Here is a 20,919-nt window from a genome sequence, read left to right as displayed (position 1 = left end):
TCAGACACTCCCCCACCCAAGTTTATTTATTTTTAGTAATCCCTATATCCAATGTGGGGATCAAAACCATGACCCCAAGACCAACAGTCACATGTTCCTCCAACTGAGCTGGTGAGGCGCCCCCACCAGGTTTTTCTAAAAAGTAAACGTAATATGAAGGAATCTACCTTACCAGATTTTAAATGTGTTAAAAATAGTGTACAAATTAGTTTTTGATGTAGTGTTCAACGATTCATTAGTTGCATTCCAAGCTTCAGGGTCCTCTTCTGTAAAATGTAGATGTCAACCTCACGGGACTGCTCTGAAGAGTAAATGTGACAATAAATTTGAGAACATTTTGTCAGTGCTATTTAAAAAGGTAGTGTACGTAAGAAACAAAACGATGACGATGAGGAAGACAGCACTTTGGGAGGACTGCCTGGTGCTGACCGGTTGGCTCAATCACAGGACTATCGGGAGCCAGTCTCCCGGGAAACCCTGGGAAAGAGGCCGCTGACAGAGAAGGGCAGGCGGGATCTAACGTCCCGGGTGAAGTTCTGCGAAGGACTAAGGAACACAAACAAGAGCCTGAGGTGGTTCAGCCAGCCTTTCTCTCCTGGAAGTAGGCAGGTGTGGGTGGGGACAGGGAACAGGAAAACAGGACCTTCAATTTAAAGCACTGTCCCAGAGGCCATGAGGAGTGGCTCCCGTTTTTGCTGTGACAGCAGCAGTTCAGACTGACAGCCCCGCTAGAGGGCTGAACCCCTTTCTTGCACAAGCTGGATGCGTCTGATGAGCTGCACTGCCAGCTGAACACCTTGCAGTGGGTCAGAGCGCTGCAGGGTCCTGTTCCGGGTCACGGTCCGGCAGCCCCAACACCAGGGCATGCCTCCGAGCTTGCTTCCTCGCGTTTCCAGCTCCCCACGTTGACTCGGCAGCTGGGGCGCCCACACCCCTGCAGCCTAGAGCTATGGAGGCGCAGGCTGTGTGAAGGTGCTGCACCCTCCCAATAAGGCCAGGACTGGGGTGAGGCGAGCGAAGCATACACAAACACCGTCATCAAGATAAACAGTATTTTAGTGCAAGATGCTCAAAAATATAAATTAACACCAGAGAATCCACAATGAACAAACAACAAAACTGTTCAAAAAGACGAGGTGAGCATTAATCAGTTTTCCTCGTGCCTCAGGCTCAGGGGTGGTTAGGCAGTGGTCTCTGCTCCAACGAGGCCCCTTCACCTGCGAGGCGACAGACCTTCCAGGCCGTGGGGCGCGGGGCAGGGTCAGTGCCGTTTCTAGTTACCGAGTGGACGGCACCTTCCACACGAGTCTGTAGGGCGGGTGTTGCACTGTGGTGTCGAATTCTGAGGTTCCATTACATCACAACTTGTTTATCCATTCAACGGCTGGAACTTTGAACTGTTGGCAGTTCATCTATTATCAGTGAAAATGCATATTCTTGGGACGTTTTGGAGCGAGCACATGCGTTTGCTGCTCTTGGGTAAACAGCGAGGAGGAAAAGCAGAGTTCTAGGAAGCTGCCGGCTTTCACAACCGCGTCAACTGCCTCCTTGCCTTGAGCTTGACGGATTCCTGGGTTAGTGAAGTCTCTCTGCTTTCCAATTCTTATGATTTCCAAGCTGCCGGAGACGTTGCAGCGCGGCTTGTCGTCTCTGGCTCCTCTGAGGACAGTACCCAGCCCTCTGGGAAGACCTACAGTTCTCCTGACCCATCTCCCACCTTTTTTAATAGAAAGATTTAAGTGCCTGGGGATGGTTCTCTTATATGGGGGGGGGGGGAGGCCGGGAGGGGATAGTGTGTTCTCAGTTCTCTACCCTTCCCTCAGCCCAAAAGTCCGGAGTGCTTCTAAAGGATTTCCCTCAATTGTTGCCCTGTCCACCTTTCTGCCTTCAGAGAGTATCTGCCTTGCACTTAAAGGAGGACCTGGCATCTTGACAGGATTTTTTAAAGCTTCCCCTACCAAGGGTTCCATGAAGACCCATGGCAAAGAGTTGGCTGCACACTCCTTCACGGCGGGGGCTTTGGGATTCTAGCTTGTCTCAGCCCCATATGCCATGCCCACCCTCTCCTCTGCTGCATTTCACCAAAGATGAGAGCAGCAACTCTCTTTTCTTCTATAAAGTGTTCTCTACTTTCCACTGCTACGTTCACTTGGGCTCGGGTTCTGTTTTCCAAGATGCTGTACGTTATCCTGTTTAGCCAGAGGAAAAACTGATTGTTGAAAACTGGTTATATATCCCGTACAAGTCCTACTCTATTTGCAAGTCTAAATATTTGCCTGAAACTTATTTTGGCTTTCCTAAAGAGACAACCACATCTCCAAACAACGGACCTTTTTTTCTGCCCTCTCCCTCAATCCCTTAGTTTTCACACATTGGCTAGAACTGTCATACGCTGTCAGTAAGAGTGATGAGCATCTGTGTAATTCTCTTAATATAAAGGTATACATCTACCATTAAGTGCAACATTTGTCAGTTTTTGGAACATACTCCTTGCAAAAGTAAAGGACTTAATTTCCATTCCTAATTTAATAATATTTAAAAATAATCTATGGTATTAAATTCCATCAAATGTGTTATCTACACACACTGAGATAATCATATGGCCATTCTTTTATCTGGTAGTGTAGTTAATTCTATGAAAAGATTTTCTATTATTAAATTTCCCAAACATCATAATGTATTTTTATAGGGTCACATTCCACTGCATATCACAGAACCAACTCTCTTCCTACCCAAAAAAGAAAGGTGGCTTAAACAAGGCAGTCCATTTCCCCTTATGTAGAAGATTCCCAGCTGGTGGTGTGGGGCTGGTATACCAGATAGCCCTGCGGCAGACGGCTTCTGTCTTCCAGATATATCCAGGCTCTGCAGTGGCTGCTCCATCTCCAAGCACCATGTGTGCCGTGTATTAAAGTGAGGAATGATCACAGGACACTGAGGAGCTTTCCTCAGCTGTTTTCTTGACAACCTTCACATTAGACACGATTGGCAACCTCTATCTCATTACTCAGAATTTAGCAGCAAGCTCGTACTTTGCTACAAAGACAGTGGAGAAATGTGGCTTTTTGGCTGGGCGCATTTGTCATTATGAAAAGTACAGTAATTCTGTTGGTAATGAAGGGACACTGGGCTCATGACTACAAGTCTGCTACACTTAATATTGTCATGACTTAAAAAAAAACCCTCCACATTGTTAGATTCATTTTGCTATAATAACATTTAGTTTATTTTCAACTATATTCATAAACATATTTTGCAAGTCATTTATCCCCCACGTGTCAATTTTTGGGAAAATTTGTAAAATGCTGGGTTATCGTTCCTTGAATTTTCCTGAGAATTATCAACTATTACTAAAAGTCTCTGGAACTTCTTTCCGTCCTGGGGCTGGGGCAGGGTTAGAAGGACTAGGTAGATTTTTCAAGCCAGAGATTCAAATTTTTACTTTTCCTTTCTGTTTACTAGTTGTAGATCTATTCATTCTGTTAAATTTCATTTATCTGGTAAACTTTCTTTTTCTTTTTTCTTTTTTTTTTAAAGATTTTATTCTGGGGGGCGCCTGGGTGGCACAGCGGTTGGGCGTCTGCCTTCGGCTCAGGGTGTGATCCCGTGTGGGATCGAGCCCCACATCAGGCTCCTCCGCTGGGAGCCTGCTTCTTCCTCTCCCACTCCCCCTGCTTGTGTTCCCTCTCTCACTGGCTGTCTCTAATAAATAAAATCTTAAAAAAAAAAAAAGATTTTATTCTGAAAAAATCTCTACACCCACCATGGGGCTCGAACTCACAACCCTGAGATCAAGAGTTGCACACTTCACTGACTGAGCCAGCCAGGTGCCCTAAATTTTCTTTTTCATTTAAGATTAAGACCTTAATGTTACATTAGCCTTTCCCACAATATTTGATTTCTATCTTCAACATTATGTCAACATTTCTGGCTTCTATTGGGCAAGGTTTCATGTGGATTTGCCTCACACAATACAGAAACCCTTAAAATCTAACTGACATGGCATAGTAGTACGCCGAACATAGACCTTCTCTTAGGTGTTCGTTCTTTACTATGTGTGAACCTTCCTCAGAACATGTATGACAAAACACATATTCGTATTTTCCAGATTTAGGGGACACACTTTACAAATATCTGGCATTCCTTCTTTACGCAAGCTTTCTCTTCCCTTCTGTGATCCATCCTTCTTCACCCCACGTATCTTTAGATTGGATCTTGTACAATGAGCTGAACACAATTAAGGACCAGGCATTCAGAAATCATTAAACACCTCCTTCCAAGAAGAAACAGTTTCTTTGGTCAAAAGAGGGGATCCCCTCCCTCCTGAAGTAGAGAGTAAAAGTGGAGGGTGTTTCAGAAATATTTGCAGTTTGGTCTTCCAACACAGTCCTAAATGCCACGGTCCCAAATCTTTTCAGGTAAATGCTCTTTCATGTAAGGAAACTGGTGAGGAAAACAGACTTTGCAAGAAGGCAAGTGGCAGAGTGACGTTTTAGCACCCTGACTCTACAGCCACACATATAGGCGTTACCCTGGAGACACGGCAGCTCCACTCCAGACCACCAAGATGAAGCAGATGTAGCAATAAACCACGTCAAATGAGTTTTTTTTGTTTCTCAATGCATATAAAAGTTATATAAAAATGATGTTTACACTACACTGTAGTCTATTAAGTGTGCACAAGCATTATGTCTAAGGAAAAGCAATGCACACACCTTAATTAAAAATGTTGCTAAAACATGCTGAGCTTTCAGCAAATCATCATCAGTGATCGCAGATCAACATAAGAAGTAATGAAAAGTGTGAAATATTGCCAAAATTACTAAGATGTGACAGAGATATGAAGTAACAAAGCTGTTGGAAAAATGGAGCCAACACACTGGCTCAATGCAGGGTTGCCACAAGCCTTCCATTTGGGGGGGGGGGGGAGCATTACCTGCAAAGCACAAGAAAATGAGGCGCCAGGCCTGTACACCCTTCAGCAGCGTCACTTACATGTATCCCTTAAACACATACCAGGTAACTCAAGTGAAGAGACAAGCACACTACAACTGTAAAGTGACAATAACTAACGCTATCCTGGGGAGTCTGTCGAGAAGGAACTAATTAACAATCGCCAGAAAATGTTACCAGAAAACAAAAGCTCAGTTTGCTTTTTGGTACTTAAAGAGTCCACTTAGAAATCTGAAATCTGGAATAAATAGGTCAGCCTACTTTGATGATCATGCCGACCCCTTGGCAGGGCACCATGACTGACGATCCCATCATGACCTCCCCCACTGAGAAACTACCTTAAAGAAGATGAAGGTGTTCTAACTGGTGAAGGCAGGACACATTCCAGCTACACAAGCCCATGAACTCTACACTATACTGAGGTAAATAACTAGAGACGTAGTTGCCAGGCCCACTTACAAAGGGATCGAAATAGTACAAAAGGTGTGTAGTATTGAAATGTATTTTTAATGAATCATATTATTCTAGTAACAAGTTGTATTTGTTAAAAACCATGTTGCTATGCAAAGTACACGTCCCTGGAGATGGCACGTATCTAACTTACTTCTCATATGTGACACTCACAGGTAAAATGCCAAACTACACGAAGCTCGTACAGTACAAAGGACGATGACATCTAAATACCCTGCGGGCTTACAAAGTACCTCTGGCTGCCCGGACTGCATTTATTTACACAATAAAAAAAATCTTTACATTCCACTTCAGACATGCCTATCATTTATAGCTGAATGTTTTCTCCAATCCTTTCCTAACTATTTGGAACATATGGAACACAATTTCCCTCACAATATTTTGTAAAGGAAATTATTTTCCAAATTAATCAAAATAACAGTGAGGGGAATCTTTCTACTGAAGGTTTATTACCCCATCTGACATTCATAAATCTTCATTTATACATTATTAATTTTTAATAGAAGTCTGTCTTTCCTAGTCAAGAATTTCCCTAATTTATAGTATAGTTTCTCCGAGGTATGAGCTTCTGATATCTAAAGTATGTGTAATTTTAGTAATTCTACCATTCATTGGCTTCCATTTTCTCCCATTAAAATCCTGTTAAAAAAAATCCTACCGTTAAAAAAATCCTATCGTTTAGTGTGAATTTCAAAGGAGTGTGTTCTATATTCACTTGATTTATGAAAATTCCTCTTCGCAAATTTTATGACAGTAAAAAATAACTCTCCAACATTCACTTCATTGATATGGTTCCTCACCTGTACAAACTTTGAAAAGGGTATGACTTGCTGCTGAAAACTTTCACAGGGTTCACTGAATTCATCACATTCCTGTGTGCTTTTACTGGGTTTCTGTGTGTGTGTAAAAAGCATCTTTCTGTGGGCACCCCCACACATGCTGTGCATTCACAGGTTTCTATTCAGTGTTAGTTTTCTGGTGTACAACGAGATGATTTCATTTATAGGGTTTCTCTTCTATATGAATTTGCTAGCATTTCCTATGAATTGACTTTTGGAAGAAAGTTTCTTACATTTAATTCATCAATATGTTTTTCATCTCCATGAGTTCTCTGATGCATAATGAGCTGTGACTTCCAACAAAAGGCTTTCCCACATTCAGTGCATTTGCAGGGCTTCTCTCCTGTGTGAGTCCTCTGATGTGCACTGAGGATTGATTTCTGAGAGAAGGTTTTTCCACATTCACTGCATCCATAGGGTTTCTCCCCTGAATGAGTTCTCTGATGTACAATGAGCTGAGATTTCCTAATGAAAGCTTTCTCACATTCACTGCATTCATAGGGTTTCTCTCTTGTGTGCATTCTCTGATGTACAATGAGCCGTAATTTTCCACTGAAGGATCTCTCACATTGACCACATTTATAAGGGCTTTCCCCTGCATGAGTTCGCTCATGTACAATGAGTAGTGACTTCCAAATGAAGGCCTTCCCACATTTGTTACATTCATATGGTTTCTCTCCTGAATGAGTTCTCATGTGGATAATGAGATAGGACTTGCTACTAAAGGCTTTCCCACAGTCACTGCATCCATAAGGTTTTTCCCCTGCGTGAGTTCGCTGATGAGAAATGAGCTGATCTTTCCTATTAAAAGCTTTTCCACATTCGCTACATTCATAGGGATTTTCTCCTGTGTGAATTCTCTGATGTACAATGAGTTGTGAATTGAAACTGAAGGATTTCCCACATTCATTGCATTCATGTGGTTTCTCTCCTGTATGAGTTCTCATGTGTATAATGAGGTAGGACTTGCTCCTGAAGGCTTTTCCACATTCACTGCATCCGTAGGGTTTCACTCCAGTGTGACTTCTCTGATGTACAATGAGCTGTGACTTCAAACTAAAGGCTTTTCCACATTGATTACATCCATAGGGTTTTACCCCAGTGTGTGCTCCCTGATGTACAATGAGCTGCGACTTGAAAGTAAAGGCTTTTCCGCATTCACTACAACCATACGGTTTCTCCCCTGTATGAGTTCTCTGATGTACAATAAGGTTTGACTTTGTATTAAAGGCTTTGCTACAGTCACTGCATTCAAAGGGTTTCTCTCCTGTATGAGTTCTCTGATGTATGATGAGCTGTGACTTCAAACCAAAAGTTTTCCCACAGTCAGTGCACTCATAGGGCTTCTCCCCAGCATGGGTTCTCTGGTGTGAAATGAGCTGGTATTTCCGACTGAAGGCTTTCCCACATTCATGGCATTCATATGGACTCTCTCCTGTGTGGATTCTCTGATGTATAATGAGTTGAGAATTGAAACTGAAGGCTTTCCCACAGTCACTGCATTCATGGAGTCTCTCTCCTGTGTGAGTTCTCATATGTATAATGAGGTAGGACTTGCTCCTGAAGGCTTTGCCACATTCAGTGCATACATAAGGTTTCATTCCTGTGTGACTTCTCTGATGCACAATGAGCTGTGACTTCAAACTGAAGGCTTTCCCACACTGAATGCACCCATACGGCTTTACTCCTGTGTGAACGCCCTGATGTACAATGAGCTGTGACTTGAAAGTAAAGGCTTTTCCGCATTCACTACAACCATACGGCTTCTCCCCTGTATGGGTTCTCTGATGTACCATAAGGTTTGACTTTGTATTAAAAGCTTTCTGACATTCAGTACATTCAAAGGGTTTCTCCCCTGTATGAATTCTTTGATGTATAATGAGTTGTGACTTCAAACCAAAAGCCTTACCACATTCATTACAACCATACGGTTTCTGTCCTGAATGAGTTCTCTGGTGTGAAACGAGCTGGTCTTTCCTACTGAACACTCTTCCACACTCGCAGCATTCATAGGGACTCTCACCTGTGTGGATTCTCTGATGTATAACAAGTTGAGAATTGAAACTGAAGGATTTCCCACATTCACTGCATTCATGGAGTTTCTCTCCTGTGTGAGTTCTCTGATGGACAGTGAGGTAGGACTTGCTGCTGAAGTCTTTCCCACATCCCTTACATTTGTAGGGTTTCTCTTCTATGTGAGTTCGTTGATGCACTGCAAGGTATGACTTGCTGCTGAAGGTCTTTCCACAAAAACTGCATTCAAAAGGCTTTCCTCCTATATACATTTGTTGGCATATGAGTTGTGACTTCTTGTTGACAGTTTTTCCAGATTCATTACTTTCACCATATTTTATTCCAATAACAGTCTGCTCATGTTTAGAATGGTAGAATGATTCCTCATACGCATGAAACTCATTAGGATTCTTTCCAGCATAATTACTATTGAAATCTATATTATATTTAAAACTCATTCCACGTGTGATGTATTTATGAAGATTTTGTCCTGAAGAAACATAATTTGTACTTAGAAGACATAGTTTTCCAAATGTAGTACATTCATAGCCTTTTGCCATACTTTCCAGCTTGCCTTGATTTTCCTGATGCCATTTCATATGATCATCAATTTCCCAGACTTCTTCTAGCAATGAAAATAGTTATATGTTAAAAATAATGACATAAATCTGGCACAGCATAAAATTACCTTAAAAATGTCATGTCAAGAGAGAGTATACTTTTAGTTTCATGTATCAGACCTGAAATCTCAAATATAGATGTACTGAAACTCCTGGCCGGGGAGAACAAACAAAACTAAAAATGAAGATAGGCAAAGAAAATCGACAATGAATGGAGATGGTCTTAGGTTTTAAAATGTTGCATAAGGGGTAAAGAAAGCAAAATAGACAAAAGTAAAAATAAGAAAAATATAAAGCAGTTGGAAGGGATCTCAGTATTACATTCTTTCAGCAAATGATTGGTGAATACCTATTATGTGCCAAACACTGCTGAATTCAGGAGAAACTCAGAAAACATTGCAAATCAGTTTACAGTCCTCTTGGGAATGCAGTTCTACTGCATACTAAAATACATGAAAACAAACGCACAAGAAAAATCAGTGTGATGTTTCACAACACGGAGGACAAGAAGAAGGTAGTAAAGTTTCCAGAGAAGCCAAAAAAACTGTTTTGTATAAAGGATCAAAGTGAGAATGGCATCTGATTTTAATGACATTAGCACCATTAGAGGACAAAACACAGAGCATTCAGGAGTAAAGTATAAACATTTTCAGAGGCACAGGTCTCAAATTTTAGGTTACATGCACTCTTTCACAGGAAGCTACTCAAAGAGGTGTTCCAACAAAACAAACCAAGAAAAAAGATGACACAGAATAAATATGGAAAACAAAATCTGAAAGGAGACTCCAAGATAAAACACTGTAGTACAGCCAGGGTATGTGGTTAACTAGGGTCACACTGGAGCACGTCAAAGGACAAGGGAGTGACATCATCAGGAAGAGACAGACAGAATCACTAATATGGCTGAATGTAGCACAGGAATATTTAGACACGTGAAGAAAAGTCTGGGGTTAATGATAAATACACTAATGATAAGAACAGAGAAAACTAGGCAGGCAAATAAAACAACTCAAAAGGAAAAAATGATGTATGAACAAAAATTAGCCATTGCATATTTGCATGATTTACCTGTGAATAGAAATTACATAAAGATGTAAAAACTGAAGACTGATCAAACCCAAATGAAATAACTTTTAGTAGAATGACTGGGGTATAAGAAGAGACAGTGTGTATATCATGGGGAGTATGGAAGAAGGTGCGGTGAAAGAGAATTAAATCATCACACTGATATATTGAATAATCATCACTGGGGGAAAATCAGGGTGCAGTAGAATAAGCTGGTTATTTAGAAACATGGAAGCAAATGCCATAAAAAAGAGCTAAAAGGGATGAAAGTGGTTTTACCTGGGGGGAATAGAACACTGAGATGGGGCAGGGCGAACAGAATGCTGCTGACAACAAAACCCAAAAGCCAAAAATAGAAAGCAGAGAGGGGAACAAGACACAGGACTCCGTCTTCAGGCACAATGACAAGTATTTGGAGGTTGACCAGGAGAGAATGGGTAGACCCGATCTAGATGTCCTCAAGTAATACACTGACCAAGGTGACAAACAGGAAAGAGCCTCAAGAGAACATGGCAGCAAGTCAGGGTTGGAGATGGCAGATCAGAGGACCTTAATACTTCATTCCAGGTTTTCCTACCTCTCAAATCTGATCCCTCTTCATTTTGTAAAGAGACTCCAAATTGTATTTTCCCAAGCACCAATTCTCAAGTGAAGGAGTTACCTCCTCCTGGATGCACTGAGAAATGAACTCTGGGAACTTTTGACTATTGTGATGGCTTGGGAGGGAGTGTCACTGGCTATTCCATGGTTCTAAACTCAGAAATGTTTCCATCCAGAGAGTAATTAATCTTTGCCTGGGAATCAGATTTGCTCATGTGTTTGGCCAATAGTCTTATCCCTGTAGACTTTCAGAGTTCATGGACACTAAACCTGTCCTAATACTCTACCCCGTAACCCTTCTGTAGCTGGAACCATAACCCGTCCTTACTTCCTCTAGTTAGCCACAGCTCTGACTTCCTCCATTTGATTTCCCAGGAAACCTAAAACATTTTCTGTTGAGCATTCTCTTTGCAAAAATAATGGCAAAAAAGGATATTATGGTTGGTATCTCAAGGGAAATTTCAAAACATTCCAGAAATCAGGAAACAATACCAAAGCCAATGAATAGAAGGCAGAATTTCCTAAGCTTAAATGTAATTTAAACGTGACTGAAGACGATTACTGATTGTGGTTCAAAAGTAATCCCTGGAAATTCCACATGCAGCGACAGAATTCAGATTCTGAGGCTACAGAATAGCACTCTCCTGAACAACCACCATAAGTGCAGCCACAGAAGACAATGGAAAAGGGAATTATGCTCAGAGAGCAGAACCAAGGGCTCACTAGGCCACTGCCACAGCAGGGAGACCTGGCACAGCCTGCCCAACCAGGGTGTCAGCGCACTGCAGGGCAGACCTCTATGTGGCATTCACTGTGGCTGCTCTCCCAGAATGGGGACTCCTGTCATACTGATGCTGCACACGTCTCTACACTCTGTACTTGCCTGGTTGGTTGTAGTGAGTAACTGTAGCTTACCAGACCGTAAAGAACTACCACTGGGAACAAGGATCCAAGACTTCCATCAATACAGTGCAAGGAGAACAGGGGTGGTGGAATATTTCTGAAGATGGATGGATTAGAAGAGTAGGACTAGAAGCTGCCCAGCCAAAGAGGTGGATGAAGGCAGACAGCGCTGCCTACCCAACAATCCTTCCTCCCTTTTCCTGACTGCAGAAACCTGATTTATTCCCCAAACCCACCCTTAAGGCCATGTGCTTCACTCAGGGAAATGGGGACCCATCTCCATTGCTACCTCTACCCCCACCCCCAGAAGGTGAAGCATCATTCATCTGAGCCAACAGTGGTGGGCCCACTTCCCTGGCCAGAGTTTTATTCAGACAGGGGTATGTGATAAACACCTAGCCCACCAGGCAAGATAAGTTTGCTGAGTTCCTTACTGGAACAGGCTTTACCACCTGATAGAAAGAGCCATGTGGGAAAAGCAGCTTTTCTAGTTCTACTGGCCACTAGTGTATCTGCAGGTGTCAGCTGGGACTGTAATAGCCATCTGATGGCCACAAGGGCAGTGAACCTGAGGAAATGCTGACGGACGTAGACTGGCAGGGTAGAGATGGACCTTTGGTGATTTACTGAATCAATCACTTAGTCAACTCTACAGCTGCCCCACTTCAGGACTTTTTGTGATGTGTGGTAATTAAATAACTTCTGTTCAATAGGTTGATTTAGGGTTAATCAGAAATTACAGCTGAAATGATCCTAATGATACAAAGACTAACTGGATTCATTCTGCCATGCCTGGCACGTTAGGGAAACTTATCTGACATCAAGTTGAACAAAAGGAATAAGATGTGTACAATTGGTTAACAAACAGAATGATCAAGAAATGAGATATTGGCCTTGTTTTGGGTGGAAACTGGGAATATGGAGGCCTTAAAAGACTTCTTTTTAGGGAGCCAGAATATTAACAGATTTCAGCAACACTAGTGAAGGAAACTGCATATAAGGGAGATTTACGCTGACTCTCCAGTGCCAAGAGAAAGACCTAGAAGCAGAGCAGAATGAATAATCAATCAGAAAGGTGAAAAGAAAGCACGATGTAGCTATGGAGCAATGCGACAAACAATTCCAGTTTCTGAAGATAAGACAAAGGCGTGGCACATGCAGGGAAGATGCTGACGGACAACTGAACTTGGTAGCAAAGGCAGATGAAAGAGGGACGGGCTGTCAACTACCAAAAGAGAAAATCAGCTTAAATCTTCAGAATGGATGTGTTTCAAGGTTACAATATATAAGAAAAGTAGTGATTATGAAAACTCCTTTTGGATTCAGAGGGAAGAACAAGAGAAGCCAGTAAAGCATGAAAAGAATAAGCACTCTGGGGGCGCCTGGGTGGTACAGCGGTTGAGCGTCTGCCTTCGGCTCAGGGCGTGATCCTGGCGTTGTGGGATCGAGCCCCACATCAGGCTCCTCCGCTATGAGCCTGCTTCTTCCTCTCCCACTCCCCCTGCTTGTGTTCCCTCTCTCGCTGGCTGTCTCTGTCTCTGTTGAATAAATAAATAAAATCTTAAAAAAAAAAAAAAAAAAGAATAAGCACTCTGTCATGTAGTGTGTGAGTGAGTTCCATGGTGTGTCCCATGAGGAAGGGGGAGGGGAAGGGAAGGGCTCAAGAGAGGATGACTAATATCCAGGGGTATGGGAATGAGCTTAGAAGGGACAGTGATGACTTCTGGTACATTTCAAGGAGAAGGAAGGAGGTTGGGACTATGGTTGTTGACTATAAATGTAAGAGATTTAAAAATATAATTAAAAAAAAAAAAGAAAGTAGAAGGAAGAATGAAAGTCACATCAAGAGAGACACAGAGAAAAATCCTGTTTAACTGTGTAACAGAATGAGTCTACTCTCCTGGGAAAGTACGCAGGAAAAGGAGAATACCAGACAGAAAGAGATGAACTAAGACAGAATGGTTATGAATGAGACAAAAGGTACAAACACGAGGTGTATGTCACACCAGAATTCACATCAGTCTGAATACGGAGGAGAAGATCTAACTATGCTCATCGCTCACCTGGAGGGGCTTGGCGTGGGATCTGGGCCTGCATCATCCACAGCTCTTCTCCTTGTTCCAACCTGAAGATGATGTCGGGTTTGCTGTCTTGATACCCTGAGAACGGAAAATCATAAACCACCTCGAGCCCTGAAGAAGGGGGAAGGTCGGCGTAGAGACAGCGCGATGAAGCTGCCCGCAGCCCCGCGACCCCATGGCAAAGCGGAGACCAGCACATTCTGATGCCACAGGGAGATTAAGAAAATCTGGCCCTTAAATATAAGTCCAAAATCACTAGGAACTTTACAAAAGCCAGCCAGCTTTCAGCAACCAAGGGGGGGAAGCCTGGAGACCACGCACTCCTGTCGGGGAGGGGCTCCTACCCAGGGACACCAGGTGGCTGTAGTTCTCCAGCATCACGCTCCTGTACAGGTGCTTCTGCGCGGGCTCCAGCAGCCGCCACTCCTCCCAAGTGAAGTCCACACACACGTCCACAAACGACAATGGTCCCTGAAAGAACATACTCTTAGTCAGTCTCAAATTCTTTACTGAGCTTCTGGGAAACAACAAGCTGCCTAGATGTCCACTGTTTACATTCTACTTTGTGAGAGAAGCAAAACTTTACTGAAAACACTCCATCCGTGTACAGTAAGTCAGCCAGCCTTTCACTCAACATGTGAGAATACCAGGTGCCAGATATTCAGTGAGGTGCAGGTGATATAAACTTGAATGAAGGGACATCTGGGTGGTTCAGTCAGGTAAGTGTCCATCTCTTGATTTCAGCTCAGGTCATGATCTCGGGAGTTCTGGGATCAAGCCCCATGCTGGGCTCCACGCTCAGTGGGGAGTCTGCTTGAGGATTCTCTCTCCCTCTCCCTCTGCCCCTCCCCCTGCTCATGCTTTCTCTCTCTCTAATAAATAAAATAAATCCATAAAAAAAAAAAAAAAGCTTGAATGAGGGGTGCCTGGGTGGCTTAGTCGTTTAACCATCTGCCTTCAGCTCAGGTCATGATCCCAGGGTCCTAGGATCGAGTCCCGCATCGGGCTTCCTGCTCAGCCAAAGTCTGCTTCTCCCTCTGCCCCTCCCCCCACTCGTGCGCGTGTGCACTCTCTTTCTCACTCTCTCTCTCTCAAATAAATAAAATCTTAAAAAAAAAACTTGAATGAAACACAATTCTGTCCACAAGAAGTGTTCACTGCTGCACAGGAAAGCAAAGTTAAACATCTGCAAATGCAACTGGCAGTCAAAGAAGCTAAGACAAAAGAACATACAGAGTACAACAAGGGCACAAAGACGGAAGCAGCAATGCTACTCATTATAGATACATCTTTCATTGTTTAAACTATCCTAGGAACCATCAGCGCAGGGTAACCAACTGTCCCAGTGTACCCAGGACTAAGGGATTTCCCTAGACATGGGACCTTCAGTGCTAAAGGCAGGACAGCTACAGGCGAACAGCAATGGTTGTTCATCTTACTTCTGCAATACTTCCTTACCTCCAGGTGACAGGTATTCAAAAAGTGCAGGTGATATAAATAAGGATGAGAGACACTCCTGCCCGAGAGAACCATTTAGCATTGCAGAAGAAAGCAAAGTTTAAATAAAACATGCAAATGCAATTGGAGACTAAAGAAGATAAGATGAATAAACAGAGAGAGTACAACAGGGGCAAAAAGGAAGCTAGCCATACTACTTGGAAGTGTCAGGTTGAATCTGTAAAAGGGTACTGAGGGAGCAGCCACTGTGAGAGAAGACATGTTAAAACTTAAGTGGAATGAAAGCACAAAAGCTCTAAGTAGTGCCCAATTTGTTGAGCAAATGATCTGAATAAGAAGATACACAGATGGCAAATAAGCATATGAAAGATTCTCAACATCATGTATCATTAAAGAATTGCAAATTAATAACACACCATTACACACTTACTAGAATGGCTAACATAGAAATAGTAATAACAACACAAATTTCATGAAAGATGTGAAAATAAACATCCAAGAAGCTCAACAGAATCCAACAAAGATGAACTCAAAGAAATCCACACCAAGACCTATTATAATCAAATTTTCCACAAAGACAAAGAAAGAATCTTGAAAGCATCCAAGAGAAACAATTTGTCGCACACAAGGAATCCTCAGTAAGATATTAAGCACACTTCTCATCAGAATCTTTGGAGGCCTGAAAGCAATGGACCCATATACTCAAAAAGAAACAAAATTGTCAACCAAAACTCCTGCATCTGTCAAAACTGTCCTTCAAAAAGTTGGGGGGGGGGGATTAAGACATTCCCAGAAAAACAAATGGGAGTTTATTACCACTAGACTTGCCTGAAAGAAATGCTCAAGGGAGTCTTGCAGCTTAAATAAAAGGACACTGTCAAATAATTCAAAGCTGTATGAAGAAATAAAGATCTTAATAAAGGTAGATATATGGACAATGATAAAAGGTCATATTACTTTAACTTTGGTTTCAAACTCTGCATTTTGTCTTCTACATAATTATAAGAGACTCATGCATTTAAAACAGTTATTAGTTTCGGGGTGCCTGGGTGGCTCAGTCCATTAGGCATCTGCCTTCGGCTCAGGTCATGATCCCATGGTCCTGGGATCGAGCCCTGCATCAGCTCCCTGCTCAGCGGGGAGTCTGCTTCTCCCTCTGTCCCTCCACCTGGCTTGTACTCTCTTTCTCTCATAAATAAGTAAAATCTTTAACAGAAAACTTATTATTAGTTTGTGTTTAGGGGCACGAAATGTACAAAGATGTGATTTTGTGACATCAATAACCAAAAAGTGGGGACAGAGCTGTAGAGGAGCAGAATCTTTTGTATAGTAACAATATTAAGCTGGTATAATTTCAAATAAGAATACTATAACTTTAAGAAGTTAAACATAATCCCTATGATAACCACAAAGAAAATGGCTATATAATTTATACAAAAGTAAATGAGAAAGAAATTTAGATATTTAAACAAAAAAAAAATTAAACACAAAAGAAGACAGTAATGTAGGGATTGAGGGACAAAAAAGCTATAAAATATATATGGAAACCAGATAGAATGAAAGAAGTAAGTATTTCTTTATCAGTAATTACTTTAAGTGTAAATTGATTAAACTCTCCAATCAAATACAGAGATTGGCAGAATGTCTTAAAAACCATGACCCAACTATAAGCTGTATGAAAGAGGCTCAATTTAGATCCAAAGATAAAAACAAAGACTGAAAGCAAAAGAATGGATAAAGATATTCCATGCAAATAGTAACCAAAAGACAGCAGGGAGGGTAATACCAGTATCTGACACAACAGACTTCAAATGAAAAAAGGTTATAAGAGGGGGTGCCTGGGTGGCTCAGCTTGTTAAGCATTGGCCTTCAGGTCAGATCATGATCCCGGAGTCCCAGGATCGAGCCCTGCATCAGGACCCCTGCTCAGTGGGGAGTCTGCTTCTCCCTCTTCCCCTCACCCCACTCGTGTTCTCTCTCTCACGCCCTCACTCTCTCAAATAAATAAATAAAATCTTTAAGAAAAAAAAAAGGTTATAAGAGACTAAAAGGAACATTATATATTATTAAAGGTTCAATACCACAAGAAGATATAACAATATATTATAAAGTTATACATGTAATAACAGATCATCAAATTATATGAAGCAAAAAAGACATAATTGAAGGGATAAAGTTTTATAATGATAATTGGAAATGTCAATATCTCACTGTCAATAATGGATAGAACTAGACAGAAGACAAGAAAACAAAATACTTAAACAAAGCAACTAGATCTAACAGACATATGCAATATATTCTACCCAACAAGAGCATACATATACTTTTCAAGTGCACAGGGGACATTGTACAAGATAGACTATGTGTTACCCCACAAATTAAGTCCCAATAGATTTTAAAAAATAAAGATCAGGGCTCCTACGTAGCTCAGTCAGTTAAGCATCCGACTCTTGATTTTGGTTTAGGTCATGATCTCAGGGTTGTGAGATTGAGCTCTGTGTTGGGTCTGTGCTGGGCACAGAGCCTGCTTAAGATTCTCTCTCCCTCTCCCTCTGCCCCTCCCCCACCACTCATATGCGTTCACTCTCTCTCTAAAAAAAGATAAATTTCATACAAAGTATTTTCTCTGACCACACAGTATAAAGTTAGAAATCAATAACAGAGGAAAAAATTTGAAAATTCACAAATTTGGGGAAATTAAACAACACATCTTAACCAATGGATCAAAAAAGAAGTCAAAAGATAAATTAGTAAATACTCAGAGATGAATGAAAACAAAACACAACATACCAAAATTCATAGGATGCAACAAAAGCAGTGTTGAGGGGAAAATTTACTAGATGGAATAAACAGTACACTAGAGGAAGCAAAAGAAAAGATCAGTGATCTGGAGGACAGAGTAGTGGAAATCAATCAAGCTGAACAGAAGAGAGAAAAAAGATTAATGAAAAAAGAAAAAAGACTTAGGGAATTCAGGAACACCATCAATAGTAGTAACATTTGCATTATAGGGACCCTAGAAGGAGAACAGAGAGAAAAGGGCAGAAAATTTATTTGAAGAAATAATAGCTGAAAACTTCCTGAATCTGGAGAAAGGAACAGAAATCCAGACCCAGGAGGCACAGAAAGCCCCAACAAAATCAACCCAAGGAGCTCCACACCAAGACACGTAGTACTTAAAATGGCAAAAAAAGTAGTGATAAAGAAAGAATTTTAAAGCAGCAAGAGAAAAGAAAGCAGTTACATACAAGGGAAACCCATAAGACTATGAGTTTATTTTTCAGCAGAAACTTTGCAGACCAGAAGAGAGTGCCATGATATATTCAAAATGTTGAAAGAAAAAAACCTGCAGCCAAGAATACTCTATCCAGCAAGGCTATCATTCAGAGAAGGAAAGATAAAGAGTTTTCCAAACAAAAGTTAAAGGAATTCATGACCACTAAACCAACCCTACAAGAAATATTAAAGGGGACACTTTGGAAAGGAGGAAGCACAAAAGCAGTAAAAATAAGTATCTCTGTAAAAATCAGTCAAGTGATGGGGTGCCTGGGTGGCTCAGTCGTTAAGCGTTTGCCTTCGGCTCAGGTCATGATCCCAGGGTCCTGGGATAAAGCCCCGCATCGGGCTCCCTGCTCAGCGGGAAGCCTGCTTTTCCCTCTCCCACTCCCCCTGCTGGTGTTCCCTCTCTTGCTGTGTCTTTCTCTGTCCAATAAATAAATAAAATCTTAAAAAAAAAAAAATCAGTCAAGAGGCTCACGAACTACAAGGATGTGAACTATGACATCATATATCTAAAATGTGTGGACAGGGGCAGCAGGGAGGGAAGAATGGGTTCAAACTTAAGCGACCATCAACTTAATACAGACTGCCATATGCACAAGATGTTATACTGAAACCTAATGGTAACCACAAATCAAAAACCACTAATACAAAAAAATAAATAAATAAAGAGAAAGGAACCCAAGTATATCACTAAAGAAAACGAATAAAGCATGAGAGAAGAGAGCAAGAGAGGAAAGGAACAGAAAAGAACTACAAAACAGCCATAAAACAAGTAACAAAATGATAAGTACAAACCTATCAATAATTACTTTCAATATAAACAGACTAAATGTTTGCGTCAAAAGATATAGGGTGATGGAACGGATAAAAAAGCAAGACCCATCTATATGCTGCCTATAGGAGACTCATTTTTGACCTAAAGACACCTGCAGATTGATGACATGATACTCTATATGGAAAACCCAAAAGAATCCACCCCCATACTACTAGAAGTTACAGAGCAATTCAGTAATATGGCAGATTACAAAATCAATGCTCAGAAATCAGTTGCATTTCTATACATAAACAATGAGACTGAAGAAAGAGAAAATAGGGAATCCATTCCATTTACAATAGCACCAAAAATCATACATTATCTTGGAATTAACTTACCCAGAGACGTAAAGGATCTATATTCTAGAAACTACAAATCACTCTTGAAAGACATTGAAGAAGACACAAAAAGATGGAAAAATACTCCATGCTCATGGATTGGAAGAATTAACATAGTTAAAATGTCTATGCTACCCAGAGCAATCTACACTTTCAATGCCATCCCGATCAAAATACCAATGACATTTTTCAAAGAACTGGAACAAACAGCCCTTAATTTGTGTGGAACCAGAAAAGGCCCTGAATCGCCAAGGAATTGTTGAAAAGGAAAAACAAAGCTGGGGGCATCACGTTGTCAGATTTCAAGCTGTACTACAAAGCTGTGAGCACAAAGACAGCATGGTACTGGCACAAAAACAGACACACAGACCAATGGAACAGAATAGAGAACCCAGAAATGGACCCTCGGCTCTTTGGGCAACGAATCTTTGACAAAGCAGGAGAAAACATCCAGTGGAAAAAAGACAGTCTCTTCAATAAATGGTGCTGGGAAAATTGGACAGCTACATGAAAAAGAATGAAACTGGACCACTCTCTCACACCATACACAAAGATAAACTCCAAATGGATGAAAGACCTCGATGTGAGACAGGAATCCATCAAAATCCTAGAGGAGAACACAGGCAGCAACCTCTATGACATCGGCCACAGCAACCTTTTTCATGACACATCTCCAAAGGCAAGAGAAACAAAAGAAAAAATGAACTTGCGGGACTTCATCAAGATAAAAAGCTTCTGCACAGCCAAGGAAACAGTCAAAAAACAGAGGCAGCCCATGGAATGGGAGAAGATATTTGCAAACGACACTACAGATAAAAGGCTGGTATCCAAGATCTACAAAGAACTTCTCAAACTCAATACATGAGAAACAAATAAACAAATCATACAATGGGCAGAAGATATGAACACACTTTTCCAATCAAGACATACAAATGAAAAAATGTTCAAAATCATTAGCCATCAGGGAAATTCAAATCAAAACCACACTGAGACACCACCTTACGCCAGTTAGAATGGCAAAAATGGACAAGGCAGGAAACAACAAATGTTGGAGAGGATGTGGAGAAAGGGGATCCCTCTTACATTGTTGGTGGGAATGCAAGTTGGTACAGCCACTCTGGAAAACAGTGTGGAGGTCCCTTAAAAAGTTAAAAACTGAGCTACCCTACGACCCAGCCATTGCAGTACTGGGTATTTACCCCAAAGATACAGACGTAGTGAGGAGAAGGGCCATATGCTCCCCAATGTTCATAGCAGCATTGTCCACAATAGCTAAATCGTGGAAGGAGCCGAGATGCCCTTCAACAGATGACTGGATTAAGAAGATGTGGTCCATATATACAATGGAATATTACTCAGCCATCAGAAAGAACGATTTCTCAACATTTGCTGCAACATGGACGGCACTGGAGGAGATAATGCTAAGTGAAATAAGTCAAGCAGAGAAAGACAATTATCATATGGTTTTTCTCATCTATGGAA

General features: G+C 41.4%; 1 protein-coding gene across 6 annotated transcripts in view; it reads right to left on the bottom strand.

The window, feature by feature from the left end:
• Positions 1–5,441: 5,441 nt before the first annotated feature.
• The window catches only part of ZNF268 (zinc finger protein 268), a 38,866-nt gene continuing 23,388 nt past the window's right edge, over positions 5,442–20,919 (bottom strand). For all 6 annotated transcript variants that reach the window (XM_026514586.4, XM_026514585.4, XM_044389768.3 and 3 more), the window contains 3 exons: positions 13,890–14,016; positions 13,528–13,623; positions 5,442–8,901 (listed from right to left, as the gene is read on the bottom strand). In XM_026514586.4, coding sequence (XP_026370371.1) covers positions 6,464–8,901; positions 13,528–13,623; positions 13,890–14,016 — 2,661 coding nt within the window. In that variant the 3' untranslated portion in view covers positions 5,442–6,463. The remainder of the gene's footprint in view (positions 8,902–13,527; positions 13,624–13,889; positions 14,017–20,919) is intronic.

The sequence above is a fragment of the Ursus arctos genome, unplaced genomic scaffold (assembly GCF_023065955.2).
Source record: "Ursus arctos isolate Adak ecotype North America unplaced genomic scaffold, UrsArc2.0 scaffold_34, whole genome shotgun sequence".
Classification (NCBI taxonomy): Eukaryota; Metazoa; Chordata; class Mammalia; order Carnivora; family Ursidae; genus Ursus; species Ursus arctos.
Note: the sequence above shows the minus strand (reverse complement) of the source record. Positions and strands in the feature narration are given on the sequence as shown.